This window comes from Ictidomys tridecemlineatus, chromosome 3 (genome assembly GCF_052094955.1).
Source record: "Ictidomys tridecemlineatus isolate mIctTri1 chromosome 3, mIctTri1.hap1, whole genome shotgun sequence".
Lineage (NCBI taxonomy): Eukaryota > Metazoa > Chordata > Mammalia > Rodentia > Sciuridae > Ictidomys > Ictidomys tridecemlineatus.
This window is the reverse complement of record NC_135479.1, coordinates 15,898,519-15,924,435: the sequence shown is the minus strand read 5'-3', so window position 1 is coordinate 15,924,435 and position 25,917 is coordinate 15,898,519. Positions and strand designations below refer to the sequence as shown.

The 25,917-nt window shown below is 35.3% G+C and overlaps 1 protein-coding gene across 1 annotated transcript in view; it reads left to right on the top strand.

Annotated features, from left to right (window-relative positions):
• Tlk2 (tousled like kinase 2) overlaps window positions 1–25,917 on the top strand; it is a 116,547-nt gene that overhangs the window by 57,034 nt on the left and 33,596 nt on the right. Inside the window, 4 exon segments of the mRNA XM_078041915.1 lie at window positions 8,135–8,230; window positions 9,760–9,852; window positions 15,146–15,256; window positions 19,150–19,286. Of these exon segments, the coding sequence (XP_077898041.1) occupies window positions 8,135–8,230; window positions 9,760–9,852; window positions 15,146–15,256; window positions 19,150–19,286 (437 nt within the window).

The window sequence follows — 25,917 nt, the reverse complement described above, 5'->3', positions numbered from 1 at the left end:
TTTCTCCCTTTTTGAAGAACAAGAATTCAAGTATTATAAAAGCTTGACTTCATTTTAATTTGCCAAGTTATAATGCAATTGGAATCAAAAGTTATTATTTCCCTTGGTTTCTCTGCCCCATCAGGTATAAGGGTGGTATCAAATAAGAGAATGCTCCATTGCCCTATCATTCCATTATTAGGAGTGTCTTTCAGAACTGAAGTCACCACTGCAAAGGCAGCTTTAAAGGAAAGAAAAAGCCAAACAACTAATCCTGGCGGGGAGCTCAACTTAGGCCATAAAAGGAATTCCAAATAACACAAGATAATGTTCATGAACTATCAAATTGTCAAGGATTAATAAATTTGATAATTCTCAATGTAGGTGATAATAATGGAGATGGGTAGTTTTATGCTAACTAGAAATTAATTAGAATAGTCATTTTAAGTTTATATATCCTTGGGTCCAGAAATTCCATTCCCATGAAACTACAAAGATTTTTGTTGAGATATTTGTAATTACAAAAATTGGAAGCAGTTTTCCTCAATAAGTGTTTTAGAGGATGTAACCCCTATGTTACTAAACCCAGTGATCATTTCTCAGAACTCATCCAGCATTTTTCATTAGCTATAGGTGAATCGTTCCCTTCTCCCAGAACCTATCAACATTGGCATGTTCCAGGACTCAGTGTTCCTTTTTATTCTCCTTCATTTTCTATTTATTTTCATCTCGTTTCTTTGTTTACTAATGCCTTTCACCTATGTGCAGAGGGTTCCTATGTGTATGCTTGTAGTCAGATCTCTGCCCTGAATTCCAGACCTACATAGTCAGTTGCTTCTAGTCATCTCCTCTTTCTAACAAGCATATCAAATTTAACATATCCCAAACTGAACTCCATTCTGTTCTTCCACTCAAAACCTTTTTTCCCCACAGCATTCCACATCTCAATATTGTTAACTCTTCTTTTTCAGACTAAGACCCTTGGAGTCATTCTTATCTCTCTCTTATCTTCTCTTTTTATTATACCCCAAATTCAAAGCTATCAATAAATCTTCAGATTATTTTTTAGAGTTCTACTCACACCTCACCTCCACCAACTATTGCCATTCCATTCTAAACCATGTCTCCCTCTGAAATTTTGGCCTTCTAACTGGACTCCTTGATTTCCTTTTAATCTCTTTGTGACAAAACATGGTGATTTTATTGAAACTTTAAGTCCAAGCCTGCCACTCTACTTTCCAAAAGGTCTTTATAATGCCCCTATGTGGTTTGTCCTCCATGTCCCCATCTCATAACTATCAAGTTTCATGCACACTGGCTCCTTTTTCTTCAGATGCTACCAGCAATGCTCTTACCTCAGGACCTTTATACTCACTGTTGCCGTAACATTGTTGCCCTAGATACTAGCATGCCTCCTACTCCCTCAGTATTCTTGGTCTGACTAGACTGTATGAAATAATAGTTCCTCTCTGACTGCCTCACTCAATATTTAGCTCTAATGCTCTGCTTTGTTTTTCTTCTTAGTCTTATCACCAGCTAACATTCTTATAATGTACTTCTTTGGGTGTTACTCTTGAATATAAGCTCCACAGGTCAAAGACTTTGCTCTGTTCATTTCAGTATCTCCAATGCCCTGAATGGGATTTGCTCTGAAAGGAATTCAGTGTAATTATGTGTTGCATGAATTAATAAAAGCACTTTTCATAGATGGGGTTTGTTACATAAATTATAATACATTTATATGATGGAATGCTATATAATTGACAAAAAAGTGAAATAGCTGTGTGTATGCTAAAAATGAAATATCTCTAAATATGTGCTGAGAAAAATAGTAGGTGATAGAATGGTAGGAATTTGATCTTTTAATATATAAAATTATGTAACAGGAAATTTGTTTTTTAAATCAATGGGGAACAAGTGAAAATCCTTGCTCTGTACTCCTCGGAGAGATAACCATTACTGACATTTTGTTGTTTAGATTTTTCTATTGATTACCATTTTAACTTCTCTTATTTAATCAATTTTAAACAAGATCTATTTACTCCCCATATGAAAGATAAGCTTAACATACTCATAATATTGACCTAGCCTTCCTTTGGTATCTTTCAAGTTTTTAGTCATTCTTACTAAGTGTGTGTTATTTAGTTTGTTATTTTACCTATAACTGAGTCTTTTTCTATTCTGAAAATTATTCTAAAAGACCTGAAAGTGATTGAGGAACTTTTATAATTATTATGATGTTTCATTGTTGGACATTGCAAAACCAAATGATTTTATTGAACTCTTTGAGAAGAAAACAGTCGTTCATAGTCATTGAATTAGTTTTTATTGAATGAAATAATTTGTCAAGGTCTACTAGATCTTTTTCTTTTCTTTTTCCCCCTTTAATGCCAGGCCTATTATTTCCTTAAAAGCTGTATCATTTAACATTATTCAGATGTAATTGAAAGTTTGAAACCTCCCACTCACCCCGCCACACACACACAAGAATCAAACCCCGGGCCTTTCACATGCTGGGCAAGCACTCTACCACTGAGCTACAACTGCAACCCCCAAAAACTGAATTTAAAAACTACTACTACTACTACTACCACTACTACTAATGATAATAATAATGTAGTTAGCTTTATTTATGCTGACATATTTTTAAAATAATTTCAGAATTTTTGACTTCCCATCTAAATAATTTAACAGGCATTTTCTACAAAATAGTTACCTTTTTCTATATACCCAAATTAACATTATCATACTTTTTTGAGATTTATTATTATATATTTAAACTAACTTTTTTTTTTTTTTTTTAAGATTTTTTGTTTGTTTATTTGCTTTGGTACTGGGGATTGAACTCAGGGGCATTTTAGAACTGAGCTACATTCCCAATCCCTTTTTAAATTTTTAAAAATTTAAGACAGGGGTATCACTAAATTGCTTAGGGCCTTCTTAGTTGCCCAGGCAGATCTTGAACTTGGATCTTTCTGCCTCAACCTACTGAGTTGCTGGGATTACACGTATGCACCACTGTGCCTAGCACCATACTTCATTTAGTGTTTATTTTAATGTGAAATAGAACTTTCCTCTCATCATCTCTGCTTCTTAGACTATATTGACATAGTTTTACTAGAAAGGCAGGCTAAATGCTTACTTTTTTACCCCTTTAATTACCAATTTCAATTTTTAAAATAAATTTTTAATTTTTAAAATAGGGAGTTGATTATAATATTGGCTTCATCAAATAGTAACAAATAGCTTCCTCTTTGATATCATTATGACCTCATGGATTTTTTCTTTCTTTCTTCTTCCCTCCCTCCCTCTCTCTTTCTTCTCTTCTTTTTTTTTCTTGGTGCTGGGGATTGAACCCACGACTTCGCACATGCTAAGCACGCGTTGTATCACTGAGCTATATCCCAAGTCCTGGCCTCATGGATTTTCATGGATGTACATAAGTAAATATAATCATTCTTTTTGTGCCCATCTGGTCTTAGCTTTATTTATCCTTTCATCAGTTGGTGGACCTTTGAATTATTTCACACTTAGATTATTATAAATAATATTACTATGAATATTCATGTACAAGTTTTTGTTTAGATATGTTTGTTTGCTTTCTTTCTTTCTTTTTTTAATATGCTGAGGAGTGAAATTGTTGGTCATATAGTATATTTTTGAAGAACTACCAAACTGTTTTTCACAGTAGCTGGACCATTTTATATTTTGATCAGCAGTATATTCTAATTTCTCTACATTCTCACCAAAACTCCCACCCCTCGCCCCCTTTCCTAGTAACTGGAGTTGAACCCAGAGCTAATGCATGCTAGGCAAGGACTTTACTTAGCTAAATTTTTGGCCCTTTTTGAGTTTTTGTTTTGAGGCAGATTCTGACTTGCTCAGGCTGGTTTTAAACTTGTGATCCTCTTGCTCCAGCCTCCCCAGTCTCAGGGATTACAGGTGTGCATTATCATGTTTTACAGTTTTAAACATCTAGATTTTGCACTTCTTTTGTTAAGTATCCTTTTTGATTACTTGTATTTTAATAGTATCCATTTAATTTAATTTTCAGATTGGTGATTGTTAAGAGGATAGAAATACAGTCTGTGTGAGTGTGTGTGTGTGTGTGTGTGTGTGTGTGTGTGTGTGTGTGTGTGTTGCCAGGGCTTTGTGCATGTGAAGCAAGCACTTTATCAACTGAGCTATATTCCTGCCCACAGTAGTTTTTTTAATGTCGATCTTGTATGCTACAATCTTGCTGAAGTCTATATGTTAATTCTGGTAGTTTTTTTTTAAAAGGATTTTTTTCATATAAAATTGTTTCATCTGAAAATAGTCAGTTTTACATGCTTTTCATTCTGGGTGCTTTTATTTTGTTTTCTTACTTAATTGTCTTGGCTAGAACTCAAGTACATCATTGAATATAAGTTATGAGAATAGACAGTCTCATCGCTTCTCGGCCTTTTGGCTAAGATCAAGTGAGAATAGACAGTCTTGTCTTGTTTCAGCTCTTAGCACAAGCACGAAGTCTTTGAAAATAAGTATGATGTTCACTCTGTATTTTTCAAAGATGACCCTTTTGGGGGGTTAAGTTTCCTTTAGTCTGAGTTTGTTAAATGTTTTTAACATGAAAGAGTCTTGAATGCTTTTTCTACATTTATTTAAATCATGGTATCTTTTTGTCTCTGAAGTCTACCCACTATTTTATTTTCCCATTAATAGTGCTTGCCATGTAGTAGATGTTTTACTCTAAAATTTTCCCTTTTTATCTTAGAAAAATTTTATTTTACTGTCTCATTCTTTTCTTCTGTTTTCTCTGGAAAGCCTAATAGAGTATTGGAACTCTGCTTAATTCATAGCTGCAATGGCACCAGGCTAACTAGGCAGATTGTGTTATCATTGTCCTAGGACATTATTCTGAAACGACTTGGTGGGAAAGTGGAAGCTATTGTTTTTCAGTTTTGCATTTCTGGTATTTAACACAGGACTTGGCATAGAGATCCACAATTAATATAAAACAAGTGCTCAAAATTAGAGCATTTTCTCCATTATTGGTTCATGTTGTCACATTAGGATTTTATATTTGTATATACCTTTTACCTTTTAAAAACATTACTTTCATTTGGATTTGCTTTCCTAACAACTGTAGCCCACTTCCTCAGTTAACTTTTACACTTCTTATCATCCATATTTTTACAGAAAGATTTTAGAAGTATCCCACTAAATCATATTTTAGTACTATCAGTTTACTGGAAGAAAACTTCGAAAATGAGCATTTTAGCAAAGTCTCCCTATCAAAATCTAGAAATTTATAGACGAGCCCTTTAGTTCAGTCAAATTTATTTAAAAACAAATAGGAAAATAAAAGATTGTAAGAAGCAATCTAATGATAACCGAAGGAGACAATACTTGTCTTGTAATACTTGCAGTGTAATACTTAAGGTGCTTAATGATGACTCCTAATCAATAAGAAACAGTTGGTTTTGCTGAAGTTTAGAAAGGGTACAGATAATTTTTAGTTGTTTGGAATGACATAGACCTGGCTTTTAATCACAATTCTGACATTTACTGGCTGCACAAGTTGTTTAACAGCCTCTTTGAGGTGAGTTCCTCTCTTTTACCTTCTCTGAACCCCATATCAATCTTTTCTCTTTTCCTAGCATCTTCTTCCATGTTCTGGAATGACTCAATCATCTCCTGTCTTTGACTCTGATTACCTTCAGATCTTTAGCTTTTTCAAGTCAACCCCTTTATTCTAGATTAGCTTTCATATCCTGTTGTGTGGTGTTAAAGTACTTCTCCTAATTGTAATTTTGCATTTGTTACAATTGTTCTTTCAACAGTTTCTTTGCACCCATATTTGAGTATTCATTAAATCTTCTCTTCATTTTTAAGTTTCATTAAGGCAAAATAAGGATCGATGGTTTATGTTCATCTTCTTCGGCCATGTGTCACAAGAACCCAACACAGTGCTTAGATAAAGGGACTACTCTATAAATAGTCAGTGAATGAAGAAATAAAAATTGGGTTAGTTATACTGCCCTCCTTAAAAGACTGTAGTGATACTTCCATGAAATAATGTGTAGGAACTCATTAGCTTACTTATCACCTAGCTGTAATAGTTTGCTCTGGTGATTGAGAGCAGTTATTGTGGATGCAGACAGCCTCCAATTCTAGTTCCCCCACTTACTAGCTCTGTGATCTTACATAGTTATATGTAAATATTAATATTTATCAATACATTTAATTATTTAATAATTGATAGTTATTAATAATATATCGATATATTTATTAATGTTGTATATATGTAGTTTTTTTGTTTTTCTGGGTGATATTAGGGATTAAAGCTGGGGCTTTGCCACATGCTAGGCAGGTTCTACTACTGAACTACATCCCTAGCCCATTTTAATTTGAAACAGGGTCTTACTAAAGTTGTGTATGCTGGTCTTCAAGTCATGATCCTTCTATCTCATTCTCCTGAGTAGCTGGAATTAAGAGCATGTACTACAGTGCTCAGCTGATTTGTATATTCTTTTTTTTAATGTTTATTTTTTAGTTGTAGTTGGACATAATACCTTTATTTTGTTTGTTATGTGGTGCTGAGGATCGAACCCAGGGCCTCAAACGTGCTAGATGAGCACTCTACCACTGAGCCGCAACCCCAGCCCTGATTTGTATATTCTTTATCTGTAAAATGGAAATAATAAAAAATAACTTATAATACTTTGTAAGGGTTACATGTACAATGACTTTGAAGCATGTAGCGTATACTTATTACTCAATAAATGGTTATATTACTATTAATATAATAATGAGTAAGAGCAATAATTCAAAGACTTAACCACTGTGCCACACTCACCAGCGCTTTTTACTTATTTTTATTTATTTATTTATTTGTTTGTTTGCTTTGAGGCAGGGTCTCACTAAGTTGCTGAGGTTGATCTCAAAATCCTCCTGCCTCAGCCTCCAGGGTCACTGGGATTACAGCCATAACAGGATTATATTTCAGTGGTAGAGTGTTTGCCTAGCATGACTGAGATCTTGGGTTTGATCCCTAGTGCTACAATAAATAAATAATAAAGATGCTTTAGAATGTTCAGTTAGCAAGTGAGGATATTGGCCTAAAGCCTAAAGTTTTATACACATAGTGTTTATGGATAATATTGGTGTATTTAGAGAGTTTTCTGAATAATAGTTTGTAGTCCTGTCTGTCTGTACTCATGTGTATCCCCTATGCATTGGATGTTTCACTTGCCTTTTCTGATAAAGACATGTTGAAACATAAGTGAAAAGAGCAAATAATTATTGGAGGAATGTGGGGACAAGTGCATGGAGTACTGTATGCATGGCATATGTCAAGGGCATCTGAGTGGCAGGCTGCATACCCTGTAGGCACAGCCCTAGGCGTGAGGCCATGTGTTCTAGTCCCTGCACTTGTTCCATGGCCCACTTCTCAATTGGTCACTGCAAGGACAGTTAGCCAAAATTGCATTGGTGGCTGCCTGTAATCTGCTTAGCTACTGCCTGAGTATATATACATGGTAACTGCGCAATAAAATCAGACCTGTTTCCTGCTTGGTTCTCTGGAGGTCTTGATTAGCGACTCTGCAGCCACATTCTCCTCTACCCTGTTCTGTGGACGTCCTCGATGGACGAGAGAGCGCCCATGAAGGAACTGTTCATTTCTGTAACTTAAACATTTAAAAAATTCATTTGTAAGTATTTGATACTTTAAAACCTATTTACAAGGTTTGGGGTATAGCTCAGTAGTAGAGTGCTTGCCTACCATGTGAGAGACCCAGGCTTCAAAAATAAATTAATTAAATAAAAATAAAACCTGTTTATAGGAATATAGTCTTAAGCTACCATATCTAGCCCTTGTATCTCATTCAACTTGTTTTGCTTTCGCCTTAACCTTGTGGCCCTGACTTCTTCTTCTTTTTTTTTTAAATCTTTATTTTGTTGATTTATTTTTATGTGGTGCTAAGTATTGAACCCAGAGCCTCACTTGTGTGAGGCAAGTGCTCTGCCTCTGAGCCACAACCCCAGCACACCTGACTTCTGACTTTTATCAGATAGGATTTATTTTATATAGAAGTAATTGTATTCATAAAAATGTTTGTGGAGAAAGCTGCCAAGCCTTTCTGTGATTGGTGATATACCTTTATTATAGGCTCAGCAAAACAGTCCCTCTTCCACAGGATCTGGCAACACAGAGCATTCCTGCAGCTCTCAAAAGCAGATCTCCATCCAGCACAGACAGACCCAGGTAGGTTGGGGGTTGATAAACAGTGGAGAAGTTCTGCTTAGAAGTAAACCTAAACATGTAGAAAATCTGTGATTCCTCACTTGATCTTCTCCTTACATCTTTGACTGTATCTCTTGTGTGCATTATATTCAGAATTTGCATTATGAGTATTTAAAGTTTTTGTAAAATGTGCATTAGCTGTTTGAGGCTTTTCTTTACCTTTCTGGTATTGTAGCAGAAATGGTTTTACTTCAGCATGGAAAGAGTATACACTTTGAGGTCTGGAGGCTTGGGTTCCAATTCTGGTTCTGCTGCTTATACTTTATCTTTCTGGGCCGCAGCTTCTTTAGAAGAAATTATCTGTAAAATGTGGTTGATCCTTATTACCTCAGACAATGTTTACAAAATGCTTATTAGGAAAGTGCTTACAGTATATTTTTGATAAATATAATTACCTACTTTCTGGAACTAGTCAATATATGTATTCCTTTACTTCCCTTGCAAGACCGAGCTAAACTTAAGTTGTGCTATACCAATATAATTTCCTCGAAAAACAGTCTTCAGAATTTAGAGAATGTTGTGAACATTTAACAATTGTATCTGAAAAGTATAGTAGATATATCCTCCATTTCTAGTGTTGAGTTAACCAGTAGTATATTGGGTGTTCTTGCAGCCTCTTTTGGCACTCTGTTGCTTTCAAGACGGGATGCCTAGCAGTCTAGAATTTCTTATCTTAAAACTTATGTGACCCTGTGGAGTTTAATTTTATTTGAACCACCAGCATCTAGATGGTTAAATAGACTTTTCCCCTTCTGATTGCTCCCTATTTCCACTAGATGGCATGTTTGTTCCTTAGAGATTTTTGGTCAAGTTGCCCTTTGAGTCCTTTTTTTTTTTTTTTTTTAAATATTTTATTTTAGGGGCTGGGGATGTGGCTCAAGCGGTAGCGCGCTCGCCTGGCATGCGTGCGGCCCGGGTTCGATCCTCAGCACCACATACACACAAAGATGTTGTGTCCGCCGAGAACTAGAAAATAAAGATCAAAAATTCTCTCTCTCTCTCCTCTCTCACTCTCTCTTTAAAAATAAATAAATAAATAAATAAATAAATAAATATTTTATTTTAGTTGTTGTCGAACACAATACCTTTATTTTTATGTGGTGCTGAGGTTCAAACCTAGGGCCTTGCACGTGTTAGAGGAGCGCTCCACTGCTAAGCCACAACTCCAGCCCTTGAGTCTTTTTATTTAATTCATTTCATTTCTAGAGTACTGCATTTCTATTTTATTCAATGCATAGTAGTTTTGAGAATTTTCATATTTGATTCCAGTGTTAGCTTGAGTTTTGACATGCTGGTGTAGTGAGATTTTAGGAACCTATAGTTAAGATTTGAAGATTGGGATGAGGAAAGTGAATTTAATATCCTGAGCCACATGATTATAGGCCATTTTTGTAAGCAGATACTTTTTTGCAGAAAAGTAATGAGTCAAATGTGTTGACATGTATTATTTTGAGACTAATCCTAAATTTGTATTGCCTTTGTCTCTGTAGTCTGACCTCACAATAGAAAAAATATCTGCACTAGAAAATAGTAAGAATTCTGACTTAGAGAAGAAAGAAGGAAGAATAGATGATTTATTAAGAGTAAGTATTAAAATGTAAGAAATTTTATAACAAGTACTGTTATATATGTTTGGGTTATGTGCATAGCATGGAAATAATTACTAAAGCCAGATAATTAAGTTACTTTTCTTTAATCTGAGGGAATCTAAGTGGGAACCAGGATCATACATACTTTCTCAACAGTCTTTACAGTAAAATCTTATGTTGTATATTTTAATATTTTTATTTAGAGAATTAGATATGTGGAATGTTATATTTCATCCAAAACTGTGGGACTAAGTATGTTTTCACATTTTAGGGAAATTATTTTATTCTTTAATTTAGAAAACTATATTAACAAGGACTTTTCAGTGCAGTTTTTATTTTGTGTCTTTCAATAACCTCGTCATCTAAAAATTTTTTGTGCATACAAAAGAAACACCTAGTCTGAAATTTATTTGGAAGATGTACCATGATTTTTTCAAAATATATTCTGAATATGCAGCTTGGCATTATTGACCCACAGTTTTTTTTTGTTGTTGTTGTTGTTTTAAGAGTAAAATGTTTGCTGGGCACGGTGGCACACGCCTGTAAGTGGTTTGAGGCTGAGGCAGGAGTATCACAAATTCAAAGCCAGCCTTAGCAAAAGCGAGGTGTTAAGCAACTCATTAAGACCCTAAATAAAATATAAAATAGGGCTAGGGATATGTCTTAGGGGTTCAAGTATCCATGAGTTCAATCCCTGGTACTGACCCCGCACCAACAAAAAGAATAAAATATTTATTGTTTTCCTTTTATAATTTTTTTTTGTAATAGAGAATACAGAATGGTTAACTAGGATACACATTTTGTACATTTACTTCAGATACTGTGTGTGTGTGTGTGTGTGTGTGTGTGTGTGTGTGTGTGTGTGTCTCTGTGTGTATGTGTGTAATAGGAGATTGAGCCCAGAGGCTCTCTACCACTGAGCCATGTCCTCTGTCCCAGCCCTCCTTTTTATTTCTTATTTTGAGACAGGGTCTCACTAAATTGCCAAAGCTGACCTCAAACTTGCAATTCTCCTGCCTTGGTCTCCCAAGCCTCTGGTATTACAGGTGTGTACCACCATGCCCAGCCCTTCAGTAATTGTTTGAGCCATTCATAACATATACACAAATATTACTGATTTATAAATGAAATTGGCTAGCATTTTCATCCTTCCAGTGATATAGAATGAATAGGTTTGACCTTTATTTGTACTAAGGTGGTAATTTCTAACTGTCTCAATGGACTATGACATGTTAGGGTGGGAATCAGCAGCCTTACTTTGATTAATTGTTTTTATTGGGCTTTGGAGTATCATTTTGTCTGAATAAAAGGATGTTTAATAATAAAAATGATTTAAAATGACACTAGTTGTCTGCCTTTCGAAAGATTTTTTATTGTATTTCTGTAATTAATCAAAATATAGGGTAAGATAGCTTGTTTCTACTTTGTCTTCTGTAAGACTTAGCATTGATCCAAACCATAAATATACTCTTTATTAATAAATTCTGTTATTATTACTATTTTATATGAGAATAATTTCTTACATTTGTGGGAAATTTTATGTTCAAATTTACAGAAATAGGTTTACAGTTCATTGTTGCTACTTTTTTTTTGGTACCAGGAATTGAACTCTGTGGCACACAACCACTGAGCTACATCCCTAGCCCTATTTTGTATTTTATTTAGAGGCAGGGTCTCAGCCGGGCATAGTGGCACACACCTGTAATCCCAGGGGCTTGCAAGGCTCAGGAAGATCACAAGTTCAAAGCCAGCCTCAGCAAAAGTGAGGTGCTAAGCAACTCAGTTGAGACCCTGTCTCTAAATAAAAAATTGGGCTGGGGATATGGCTCAGCAGCAGAGTATCCCTAAGTTCAATCCCTAGTACCAAGAAAAAAAGGGGAGGGGGTCTCACTAAGTTGCTTAGTGCCTCGACATTGCTGAAGCTGGCTTTTTTTTTTTTTTTTTTTTTTTTTTTTGCGGTGGTAGGGGGGGTGTGCTGGGGATTGAACCCAGGGCCTTGTGCAGGGGAGGCAAGCACTTTACCAACTGAGCAATATCCCGGCACTTCAGCCTCCTTATCCACTGGGATTACAGGCTTGTCACCATGACCAATGTTGCTTTCATTTTTTTTTTTTTTTTTTTACATGGCCTTTGTCTTTTTGTTTCATCTATTAATTGACTGAATTATTACACTTTTAAGTAATTATTTTTTTCAGGAAAGCTATGTCAGTGTTAAATTCTCTTTGCCCTTATAGAGCTGGGAAATTCTTTCCTTTACCCTTTCATGAAAAAGACAGCACTCTCTATAATATTTTTGTGTTATAACCTGTTCTGTTTCCCAGGTATCTCTTTCTCTGTGTCTCTCTCTACCTCTCTCTCTTTCTCTCACCCCTGCCTCCTTCCTTGTCTCTCTAAAACATACACATACACACCTTTGATTTTTCTAGCATTTAGTGTATCTGAGAATCCATGGCCAAAGGAATAAACAACCTGTCAAATTTTACCAGGTTACATCTATGTGTGAGTGTCTCTATTTTTATTCTGAAAATGTGTGATTGTACCTAATTTACTGTTTTTTTCCCCTTTTTATTATTGATTTTCCTCTTTAGTTCCTAACTTCAATCTCTGATATCTTGGCTTCCTGACATTTTATGCTTCATTTAATACGATTGGCCCTTTCTTCTGGATCTTTAAAATGTTGTTTATGTTCTATATATTTTCTGCTATTTACTTGCAGTTCATGTGAATTTTGATTCTGTTATTTACATTTTTTTGTTACTCGATTTTCCCCCCTTATGTAATCAATGTACTTTCTTAACACACCCTGTATATTCTTTATGGTTTTTTGTTTCCTATTTCACACATGTCTTGCATTTTGTAAAATATGATGGGCAATATTTTGAAATAACTTTTTGATATCTGTATATGATCATTTGTCTCATTTGAAGCTGATATTCCCTTTTCTTATTCAGAAATATATTCCTTAGGCCTATTTTTATTTATATCTTTTTCTCCAACGTTGAGTGAGGAAGCCATGAATAGACTCAGCACCTGTTTTACATCTTCGTTGTTCACTTGCTTAGAATTGCTCTTATTCTTGTTTTTATTGATTTGAGTCTTGATGAAATTGCTATCTAAGATATATGGAGTATCCTTTGAGTATAAGTATTTCCAACATTTGGAAGGAATTTTGTCCAAAGTAACTTTGCTGGACCAAAAAAGGATATGGTCTTGTTTTTTTCCTTCATAGCCTCATGAGGCTGGAGTATAACTCAGTGGTAGAGTGCTTGCCTAGCATGCATGAGACCCTGGATTTGATCCCCAGCATGGTGGGTAAAGGTAGAAGAATTGAAATGATTTGTGGAAAACTTATCCTACTTGTTTTTTTTTTTTTGGTTTGTTTGTTTTGATTGTTTGTTTTTAGAGTTTATTTTCATTATTCAGAAGGCAGTATACTTCCTTAACTCACCCTCACCCTCTACTCCATTGCCTTTGGTGGTGGTGAGGGGCAGGTGCCAAGGATTAAACCCAGGGCCTCATTCATGCTAAGCATGGACTCTGCCTTTTTGTTATACCCCCAACTCCTACTCCGTTGTTTTTTGAAGGTTGTAATTTTATATGGATACAGATTAGTAGTAAGGGAATAGATCATGCAAAAACAAAGACACAGAAGTCCAACTGCCCTTTTTTCAAGTTGGTTAGAATTTGTGTTTTGAATCTGGAGGATAGGCAGTCAAAGAGAGAGACCATAGGTTTTTATATCTGCTTTCAGATATAAAATGAATCAGTCATTGATCGAGTTTTCTTTTTTTGTCAGATGTTGGGTATGGCTGTGCTGGGCACTATTAGCCAGTTTCCACTTTAAACATAAACTCATAGAAGTTGTTAGTCCAGAAACCATAAACATTTAGAACTTTTTAAAACTTTCAACTGCCAGAGGTTAATTGATTGTAATTGTTTACTTGATTTCAGATTTTGAGGAAACATTTACCTTCTAAAAGTAGATTGGATTTCACATAAACATTACATGGTTGCTACTATGGAGCTGAGGCAGCCTGGGCAACTGAGTGAGACCATATCTCAAGATAAAAATTTTAAAAGGGCTAGAAATGTAATTCAGTGGTAGAACATCTCTGGGTTGAATCTCCATTACCACAAAGAAAAAAACTATTATATCATCTTTAGCTTCTTATAGGTTGTTTAATATGAATAGGTCACATTTGTCATATGTAGTTGTACTTTTTCATCTTTAATAATATGGTGTCTACGACTAGACATAGACACCACTTTAGTTTGTCCTGAGAAAAACTAAAGTGAAGCATTGTGTTTATGGGGAGAATAGAACCATTTGAAGATGAAGCTGTTTCATACAGGTCACTTTAAAGATGAAGCTGAAAAGTCTCAAAAAGTGAGAGTCCTGTAATATCTTCCTTTTGTGCTTTGTATTGTTTCAGAAGTGCTTGAATCATTTGTTTGGAAATAATAGATTTTTTTTCACAATTCAAGGATGTTATAAGGTAGCATTATTTGCCAAATAAGTACAGATCTTTTGTTTAGCCCAAGAAGAATAAATTCAGGAGTTGCAAGTCAAATTTGATATTGGCTTAGTAGTTCTTACATTCTCTTAAGGAGGCTTGAATTTTTCAAAATATTTAGCCTATTCTGTAGGCCCCTGGCCACAGCTAATTTAACTGTGTATTTACATTCCAGCATTCTTGAACTAGATCCTTATTGGTTAGTTCTGTGTTAGGTGGGCACAGGTGTGCCTGGCTTGCTTCTCTGGTGAGAATCATTTATGAAAATTCACCTTTCTTTTTCTTTAGAGATAGGAATTAGAAAGCAAAGGACAAATTGAACTTAAAGAACATTATATGGTTTAGAAAATATTCTGTACTTTTTTGTAAGTGCTTAATCACTTTCAGTAAGTATTTAATGTGTATATTGTTAATCACCCCTCACACTAAATAGTTATGGATTTTTCTAAATTTTATTGTATTTTGTGATGGTTTAAGCACTTGTGATGTACACAATGAGTTGTATCTGGGTATTGGGAGGAATAAAATATGATTAGTAGAAAAACATGCCTATTTCTAACAACAGAATTCATTATTGATGAATAGATACTATTAAGCAAGATTAAAAGGATGAATTATTTACCTTTTAAAAAGACTTGGTTACTTTTATCTATTTGAATCTAAATTTTGATTTTGATTTAATAACAGAAATGATTTTTCTCTTTCCCTAGAAACTACTTTTCTATTAATCTGTCTTCTTTGGAGCTAATTAAAAACATATTTTTCCATTGAAGGCCAACTGTGATTTGAGAAGGCAGATTGATGAACAGCAAAAGATGCTAGAAAAATACAAGGAACGATTAAATAGATGTGTCACAATGAGCAAGAAACTCCTTATAGAAAAGGTTAGTGCATTAATGGTGGCCTGAGCTCTGTATTCCAAGATACATAATGTATGTCATTGAGTGGCTTTTTACTTCTTACCTGAGATGAAAATATTTTGTAAAATAGGGGTTTTAGAAAAAGACTTCTTGTTTTTTGATAATTAGAATTATTTTCCTTGCATGAACATCAGGTTTGCACCATTGCTTCTGGTTTCTTTGCATGGACATCAGACCTAGCCTCCAGAGTGATAAGAGGGATATACCTTCTGGCTGTTTAATTGTTTTGAGTATGATATTGACAGCTTATTCTAGTAGAGTTTGGGATGTTTCTTGATTGCCCCCCCACACACTTTTTTTTTTTTTTTTTTTTGTGTTGCTGGGGGGTTTGACCTTGTGCATGCTAGCCTAGCATCTACCACTGAGCCATGCCCCTAACCTAGGGTTTGCAATCTTAAATTTTTTTGTTTATCTGATTAATTGAAGTGAGTATATTATTACTATTTATAAACATTTAATGATAGTGAGATTTTTGTTTCAAAGATATTTGGAATTCCTTTTGTTTATAACAAATGTGATAATTAAGTGCTTTGTGCTTCAAAAAAATGAAGTTGTCATATTTTTGCATATGATTACAAATTGGTGGATATTCCTTTACTTTAGTAATTGGTTAGTTGCAGCCTGCCTTTAGTAGTTATTAGTAACTATTTCTTATAAGTTTTAAAATGTCAGTACTTCCCAATGAAGTTATTAAAAGATTATGAGCTGGAGAATTGACCATTTTACTGGTTACTTTTTTTGAAAAATTTGGAATGCTGTTAAAGGTTAAAGGAGCATAGTTTTTTAGTCAAAATGAAAGGGATTATTTTACTGAGATCAAAGATACTAGGAAGAACTTTGCTTCATTTCTTTAATTATTAACCAGTTTTATAGAAGGGAAATTACTTTGTTACATTTTTATGAGAAAGAGAAATAATATTAACATGTTAATACAGAGAATGTATTTAAAATTTCAGGACTCTTCCTGAAATCAACATGGATTCATCCAGTTGTACTAAACTCTGAGTAGCATAGTACAAAAAAACAAACATAATGCCATCTCCTCAGTTATCATAGAAAAATACAATTTTATATTTGTTAATATTAATAGATAATTTAGATTTGTTTATAAAATAATTCAGTTTTCTAAATATGAATATTTATCAAATGTCCAATATACCATGCTGGAATATAAAGAAACAAATGAAAATGCCACTACAGATTGAGAGGAAATATTAATAACATTAAAAGTTTTTTAAATAAAAATATGTAAAGATTCCTATAATTTAAAAATTAAAAAAAAAACATTAAAAATGTGAAAAGATGGAGGTGGCAGTGTAGCTCAGGATAGAGCACTTGCCTAGCATATAAAAGTCTCTGAGTACAATCCCCAGCACTACCCAAAAAAGAAAGAGGAAAAATAAAATGAAATATTTTAAAAAATATATTTTTAATTGCAGATGGACACAATACCTTTATTTTTATGTGGTGCTAAGGATCGCATCCAGATCTTCACACATGCAAGACAAGCACTCTTACCACTGAGCTACACTCCAGCCCAAGCAAAAAATCTTGAACAGAAACTTTATAAAATATTTATAGATATCTAAATGGTCATCATATGAAAAGATGCTGCACGTTATTAGGCATCTGGGAAACTCAAAACTAAGACCATGGTAGGCTGAATATAGTGGTGTTCACACCCTATAATTTGAACTACTCTGGAGCTAAGGCAGGAAGATCACAAGTTCCAGGCTAGACTTGACAATGTAACTAGACCCTGTCTCAAAATTTAAAAAAAAAAAAAAAAAAAAAAATTAAAGTTCTCGAGGTGTAGCTCAGTAGTAGAATATTCCTTGAGACCAACAAGAAACAAACAAAAAAAACAAGTGAAACCATATTATTATATACATATAATAAAAGTAAAAACATTGACAGTATCAAGTGCTGGTATAGATGTGTTGGTGTCCCAATTTCTTATACTAGTAGGAATGTAAAATTGTATAGCTGGTTGGTTGTTTGAAGACAATTTGGTTGTTTATGGTGGTTCTGGGGATTGAACCCAGGGATACTCTACCATTGAGCCACATCCCTAATCCTTTTCATTTTTTGTTTTGAGGCAGGGTTTCACTAAGTTCCCCTGACTGGCCTCAAACTTGTGATGCTCCTGCCTGAGCTTCCCGAGTTGCTGGGATTACAGGAGTGTACTACTATTCCTCTCTGGGGCAATTTCTTTTTATATACACTTACTTATATGCTTACCATTTGACCCAGCAGTACCACTTCTGGTATTTACTCAAGAGAAATAAAAGCAAATGTCTACAAACCGATTTGTACAGGAATATTTATAGCAGTTTTGTTCACAGGTGTCTAGCAACAGGTGAATATGTAAACAACTTGTGGTTTGTTCATACAATGGAATGCTACTTGGCAGTGAAAAAGAATTGACACCATATAAGTAACAACATGCATGGATCTAAGAAACATAAAACATGGCTCCTATCCCCAGAGGGCTAATAGTCTATGTGGGGTGGGGGGAATAAGATACATTCACATTCACAAAGAAACCTTTTCAGGTAAGCACAGTTTTATTAAGAAATTGGCTGAAGGAAATCAAAAGCAGGGCACTAATTGGGGGAAGCTACAAGAAAGATGTTTTAGGTAAGTACAACTGCAGGTTTATATTGCCTGTCCATTAAAAATACATAGTACAGCTTAGGCAGGAGTATTACAAGTTCAAGACCAGCCTGGTCAATTTAGTGAGGCCCTGTCTCCAAACAAAATAAAGTTAAAATGCACAGTAGAACCAGGCATGGTAGTATATGCATGTGATCCCAGCTACTCTAGAAAGTGAGACAGGAGATTTGCAAGTTCTGGGTCAGCCTAAGCAATTTAGACCCTGTCATAAAATGAAATGAGATAAAATAAAACAAGGGTTGGGAATGTCCTCAGTGGTAGAGTGCTTGCCTATCATATGCTAGACCCTCAGTTCAGTCCCCAGTACTGCCAACAATAAATAAATAAAAATGCATAGGACATTTCAAGTAGGTATATCCCATGATATTATCTCTCACAGTACTTTGTTCTGTAAGTTCTTTATTAGAGTTTGTACTTAGAATTACAGATCAAGAAATTCAATGGTTGTATTTCCCTCTTGGCCATAAACATCATACTTTATACTAAGTGGTCTTATAATTCCTGTCATGTAATGAATGAAGTCCTCAAGAACCAGAAGTACATAAAGTGTCCTGGAATAGGAACCCTGTGGGGAGGTGCACTTGATCTTCCATGCTCAGTGGAGGAATGGAGGATGTTTTCATGTCAGAATCTAGAGTTGGGGAAACAGAAGCCATAGAAGGTTTGACGCATCAGAGTGGAAGTGTGCAAAATGGTTTTCTTACTTTTTTGTCAGTACTGGGTATTGAATTCAGGGCCTCCCTTGGACATGCTGAGCGAGCATTCTACTGGTGAGCTATATACCCATCCCTCAAAGTACTATATTAAGAAGTTGAATTGATAGCAGGTCTCTAGAACAGATTGGAGAGAAGAAGCTGAAAGTAAAGAAACAGCTTAGTAGTTGAGCATTGCTGTGGTGCAAATATAATATGCTGATAAGATAAAAGAGACTAGGCAGATGGGAGAAATTTTACCAAAGAAGAATTCACGGTTCTTCACTAGCATATCCTGTCTACTTTGGGAATACTGTTTCATCTAAGGAGTCATTACTGACTGTTTTGAGATGTTGTGTGGTTTTTCAATATATTTTCCATGAAAATCTTAGAATTTTGAGTTTCTAAAAAGTGTCTGTCTCCGTGCTAATTTGATGATGAATTCCGTTTTTTTTTTTTTTTTTTTTTTTTTGATCCTTTTCCCCTAAGTCAAAACAAGAGAAGATGGCATGTAGAGATAAGAGCATGCAGGACCGCTTGAGATTGGGCCACTTTACTACTGTCCGGCACGGGGCCTCTTTTACTGAACAGTGGACAGATGGTTATGCTTTCCAGAACCTTATCAAGTAAGTGAATTGTCATGATTAATTGAAAAGTTTGGATTTTTCAAGTTTTCTGTTAATTGTAGTATTAATAATCCTAGTAGTCATAGTCATCTTTTCATTGAGTTTAGTTACCATTTGTATAAAGAAATGTAGGGGGCTGGGATTGTGGATCAGTGGTAGAGCACTTGCCTAGCACGGGCGGGACCCGGGTTCAATCCTCAGCACCACATACCAATAAAGGAATTGTGTTGTGTCCATCTACAGCTAAAAAAAAATAAATAAATATTTTTTTAAAAAATGTAGGGAATTAGAAAAAGTCCTGAAAAAATGACAAGTAATCAGAGGAATAGAAAGTGAGTTCTTCATTAAAGCTTAGAATAACAAAAATTGATGAAGGTAAGGAAGGAAAAATCTAGTATATATATTTTAATTAGGTAATGTATTTGTGCTTTTGTGTGGTACTGGGGTTTGAATGCAGGGCCTTACACATACTAGGCAAGTGCTGTTCTACTGAAAATCCTAGGTAGTGGATTTTCATGAAGATCCTCTTGAGCATTTATTTGGGACCCACAGAAAAATGCAATGGGTAAGGGCCCATGGCAAGATTTTTTAAGTTAGGTATAAAACAAAAGAAAACCATAGAAGATCCTTATAGAACATGTCCCTGAGGCTCTTTAAAGAGTGATCAGGGATTGAGTTGTGGCTCAGTGGTAGAGTGGTAGAGTCTTGCAACTTGAACTCTTTATCATAACTTTTGGGTCAAACATTCAGGAATTTATTCCAAAGAGGGAAATAATATTTAAAATCCTAAAATTCTGACTCTGTGAATAGCTGTTATTAGCTCAGGACTGTAAAAAATTATATATCTTCAAGATGTAGTACCTTTTAGCATATCTTACTTATTTTGATTTATTAGGTTATTTCCACCTGAAACTTGAGGGCAAGTGGAAACATTATATTTTTAATCATGGGCTCTCCAACTTTTCTCTCCAGATCACAGTGAGTTGGAAGGTTCCAGAGATTGATTAGCTTGTTGAATACAAATTAGTGTGGGGTTACTTTTAAGCAATAATGAGATGTAAATACAGTTTATGCCTGAAAGAAAATAGAAATTTTTTTTTGAAAATAGAAATTTTTTAAAAAACTTTTTTAGTTGTAGATGGACATAATACCTTTATTTATTTATGTATTTTTTATTATTTTTGTTTTGTAGTTGTAGATGGAGAGAATGCCTTTATTTTATTTGTTTATTTTTTTGTGGTGCTAAGGATCAAACCCAGTGCCTCACACATGCTAGGAAAGTGCTCTGCCACTGAGCTATACCCCCAGCCCCAGAAAGAAGAAATATTGTTGTTATTTTTAATAATCTGTTACAAGTAACCTCTGAATTACACATTAATAGTCATTATTTTATATATGGAACATTAACCTCCAACTTAGTTGAAACGTGTTTTCGCTTCACAAATATGCCTCAAATTTTGGTATAAGAGGAGGTTATTAAGTCAGAAAATACCTTAAAAGGAAAGTAGACTTCAGTTAGGGTAGATATCAGAGGTTTGGAGCAACGTCTGCTCTGAGCTATAAGCACTGGAGCCTGGTAGTAGCTGAGGTGCACCAGGGCAGTCACTCCAAAGTAAGGTATGACACCCATTTCATGGCACCCTGACTGAGATGAGAAAATTGTCCAGTTTCCAGAGTTGTGAGGACAGCAGCAGAAAATGTTTGAAACCTATATTTTCAGACTAGGGATATAGCTCAGTTGGTAGAGTACTTGCTTGGAGTGCACAGGGCCTAGGTTCAGTCCCCAGCACCACAAAACAAACAAACAAACAACAAACCTCTATACTTTCATTAGTAGCCAAAGCCATGCAAAGTTCAGACTGTGTCCTGATTGCTCCTATCACCTTTCTACAGTGACTGCCTTGTTAAATGGTAGTCGTTTTAGACATTGACTCAAAAAAGATGGTGGGGGGTTTTTATAGATATAAAATGTAATTAGTTTTTAAGAAGTGATTAGTGTTTTGCTGGAAGTAGCAGTATTTTTATCTTATTGTTCTGTAAACAATATAATACCCAGAAGGTTCTAGAAATCTTATACTAATCAGAATACGAAATGATAATTGTATTGTAAGAGCAAATTAAGATTACCATGCCAATGGGATACCTGACCAGAATTGTTTCCTGTGGGTTGGTAGAATGTTTTTCATAGATCTAAAACTAAATGGTAGGATATGTATCTCTTCCCTTGGAAAGCTATTTTCAGCTGATGTCTCTTAATTATAAATCTCTTATTTCTTAATGTTTTGCTTCAATAAATTATCTTTCTCACTTTCAAAATAAAAATCCAATTTTTTCTTAGTTACAAGTGGACACCTTTGTTTTTCTTTCTGTCTATCTATCTATCTATCTATCTATCTATCTATCTATCTATCTATCTATCTATATGGGTGTCAGCGTTGACCCCAGTGCTTCACATACACTAGGCACGCGCTCCAGCACTGAGCTACAACCCCAGCCCCCCAAATTGAAATTCTTTAGTTGTAAAAGGCACTATATATGATAATTTCACAAGCAACAATTCTGTGCATAAGAAATTTCATGACATGTAAAGAAGTTTAGTAGGTGAAGTAGCTGAACAACAGACAGCAGTACTAGGTTTTATGTGAAGAGACAAACTTCAAGACTAGGGGCAGAGGGGATGTAGTACTAGAGATTGAATCCAGAGTGCTTTTCCTCTGGGCTGTACCTCCAGTATTTTTAATTTTTTGTTTTCAGACAAGGTCTAGCTAAGTTGCCCAGGCTGGCCTTTAACTTGTGATCATCCTGTGTTGGCCTCCCAAGTAGCTGGGGATTATATATGTATGCACTGCTGTGTCTAGCAAACTTCAAGGTATTTTTTAAAAAATGGATCAGATAATCAGACAGCCTCATCAGGAGCCTTAGCACAATTCTTTGGTTCTTACTTTGTTCCTTTGAATGCTCTTTAGTTTTCTAAAACAAAAAGTTTTCCAATAGGCATATGATACCAGATTTGTACATTTCTGGCCATATTAGTAATTTTTGCTTTCAAAGTATGTTTGAACCAGTTGAAAATAGTTTTGTTTTATAGTTCTTCAAAAGTGGTATTCTGGGGTTCTAGCTCAGCAGTAGAGCCCTCGATTAGCATCTGCAAGGGGCTGGGTTTGATCCTCAGCACCACATAAAAATAAAGATATTGTGTTCGACTACAACTAAAAATGTGTGTGTGTGTGTGTGTGTGTGTGTGTGTGTGTGTGTGTGTGTGTGTGTGATTTATTTATTTATTTCAAAAAGTGGTCTTATATACTAGTGTTTTTCAATACTTTTTCTTTTTGGTACCAGGGATTGAACTTGATTGAGCACTTGATCCCCAGCCCTATTTTGTATTTTATTTAGAGACAGGGTTGCTAAGTGCCTGGCTTTTTGCTGAGGCAGGCTTTTTGAACTCTTGATCCTCCATCCTCAGCCTCCCAAGCCGCTGGGATTACAGGCATACACCACTATACCAGCTCAATACATCTTTTTAAAAAATTCAAATGTCTCAGTGGTAAAGCAGTAAAAATTCTTGACTAAGATTTTGTTTATATTGAAATAAACAACATTAAAGAATCTAACATCCCTATAAAATTTTGATCATTTAAGTGTGGAATATCAGAGGGAATAAATTAAACTTTATAACTTTGCAGTGCTAATCCTGGTATTCTGATGTGTATGGCGCTTATCCATTTTAAAGCAGTTTCTGGTGAACCATCTGATTCTTAGTCATATGATCCACAATGAGACCATTCATTTTGTTGATTTTCTTGTCAGATCTTGCTTGAATAAGCCACTACCATTTCACAGTTCCCAGTATATACAAAATATAGCCTGGGGATTTTTAAAAAATTCTCTTCTGAGATGTTTGTGTGTCGTTCATACAGGTCTTCTTTAAAAAAAAAAAAGACTTTTTCCCCCTTCAATAATGTCTGAAAGTTTGTGCATTTGTTTTTTGTTTTCATTCTTCTCCTGCTAGTTATTGCTAGTGTGGTTGGATCTGAAATACAGTTTTGCTATAGAAGATTCCCTTTCATTTCCATGAGATGCTGTAACAAAATACCATGAACTTGTGGTTTAAAATAACAGAAATTGCCTATAATCCCAGCCTTTTGGGAGACTGAGGCAGGAGGATTGCATGATTGTGGTCAGCCTCGGGAATTTAACAAGATCCTGTCTCAAAAGAGATTTTATAAAAGAATGGGGGAATATAGCTCATTTATAGAGTGCTTGGCTAGCTTTCCTGAGGCCCTGAGTTCTATCCTGAGTATCACAAAATGACAACAACATCAACAACAACAACAACAACAAAAATACAGGAATTTCTTCATTTTTCTTTTTTTAATATTTATTTTTTAGTTGTAGTTGAACACAATACCTTTATTTTAATGTCGTGCTGAGGCTCAAACCCAGGGCTTCACATGCGAGGTGAGGGCTCTACCACTGAGTCACAACCCCAGACCCCACTCCCCAGCCTCCAATCACCACCACCTCACCCCTACGGAGGAATTTATTCTTTTTACAGTTCACAAGACCAGAAAGTCAAAAGTAAAAGAGTGGCAAGCATATGGGGAAGATCCTTTTTGGCCTCTTCCAGTGATCCTGGCTTGTGGCTGCATAACTTCAGTCTTTATCTTCATCTTCATATGGGGTTCTCCTTATGTGTTTCTGTTCCTTCTTTTTGTGGCAGGGTGGGGGGAGATGAGGGGTTCAGGGATTGAACCCAGGGGCACTTAACCACTGAGCCATATCTCCAGCCCCCCCCCCTTTTAAAATATTTTATTTAGAGATAGGATCTTGCTTAGTTGCTTAAGGCCTCACTGAGTTTCTGAGGCTGGCTTTGAATGCATGATCCTCCTGCCTCAGCCTCCTGCGCTTCTGCGATTACAGGCTGCACCACCATGCCCAGCTTGCTCCTTCTCTTTTAAGGACACCAGGCATATTGCATTTTGGACTAAGGGCTTAACCTATGGCAGCACCATCTCCTCCTCCCCCTTTTATTTATTTATTTAGCATTGGGGATTTAACCAAGGGGCACCTAACTACAGAGCTACATCCTCAGCCCTTTTTATGTTTTATTTTGAGGTAAAGTCTCACTAAGTTAATTGCTTAGGGCCTTACTAAATTGCTGAGGCTGGATTTGAACTTGTGATCTTCCTGCCTCAGTCTCCTGAGCCACTGAGATTACAGGTATGTGCCACTGTGCCTGGCTTAGCTAATTATTTCAATGAAGTGAGGTCATATTCTGAGGTACCGGCACTAGGACTTTAATAGACTTATTTAGATTTCAGTGAGATGAATTTATTGGGTATTCAAAATTTCTATAGAAGATAGAAGAAATACTCTTTTCATGCTTGTTGCAGGACAAGTACTCTCTAAAACTGATACTACACATGAAATATTTAAGCATCAGCTCCATGAAAGGTACTGTTTTATGTGCTAGAGGATATAAGAGTTGGAAAGACATGATTCCTATTTTAAGAGAAGTTAACAGTTTATCGAGGTAGTGTGGACTTTGTACTCCTCAGATAAGCCTAAATGAAGATTCTCTTTAGATGACTTTTGTTCTTCTGTATAAATAAACAATTTTAGGAATATCAAGAATTGTTATAGAGAGCTGGGCACTGTGGCACACATCTGTAATCACAGCTACTCAGGAGATTGAGGCAAGAGGATCAGAAGGTGGAGCCCAGTCTGGACAATGTTAGTGACCCTGTCTCAAAAAAAAAAAAAAAAATGGGCTAAGTCAGTATAGGAATCTGTATAACACTGATCTTTGGTGAATCAACTTTCATTCTTTCTCAGAATAGCTTAAGAGTTCCCTAAAGGTGTTTTGGAATCTTTGTATTCTGTGCATATGACTCATCTATACGATGGCTGTGGGGCTACCTTCTTGTTGAACATGAAAAGATAAATGTATGGATTCTCCCTGAAAATAATAAAGGTGATTTCTGAAATCTGAAGCTTACAAAGCACAGGTAGTCCTCTGAGGCATAATGTTGTGGTATTCTCCTAGGCCACTATAGTTTATAGTTTAAACTGCATAATGTGTAACTATTTCCAGGGGGTTCAGAGTGCTTTACACTCGGTGTCTCCTAAAAAGGTGGAGATATGAGCTAAAAATGTTTTTCCCTTTTTTTAAATTGGGAAACTTATGTTCAGATAAGGTAAATGTTTTCCTCAAGGACATTCATTGATTCAGAAGGGACATTACAATTTTAGCTAAGGATTCTGTGTCTCAACCCAGAATTCTTTCAAGTCATAAATTTTATTTATTGGGGGGAGGGGTGAGTAGGAAAAAGCATATCTAATAGTATACAGATTTTTCAGGGAAACAAAACTCTTGAATGAAAACATTCAGTTTACTGTTAAATTGATGTCTTATCAGTGATCTCTAGCTTATGTAGAATCAAGGAGATTGTATTATCAAATAAATGGTTGGTTGGTTGGTTGTAATACTCTGCTTATTTTAACCTTGCTTGTACTATTACCCTTCTACATATGGTAGCATAAATTATATATATTATGGGCATCAAACCTAGAGGAATATTGTTTTGTTTTGTTTTGGTTGCTATTCTTTAAGAATATGGAACTGCATTGT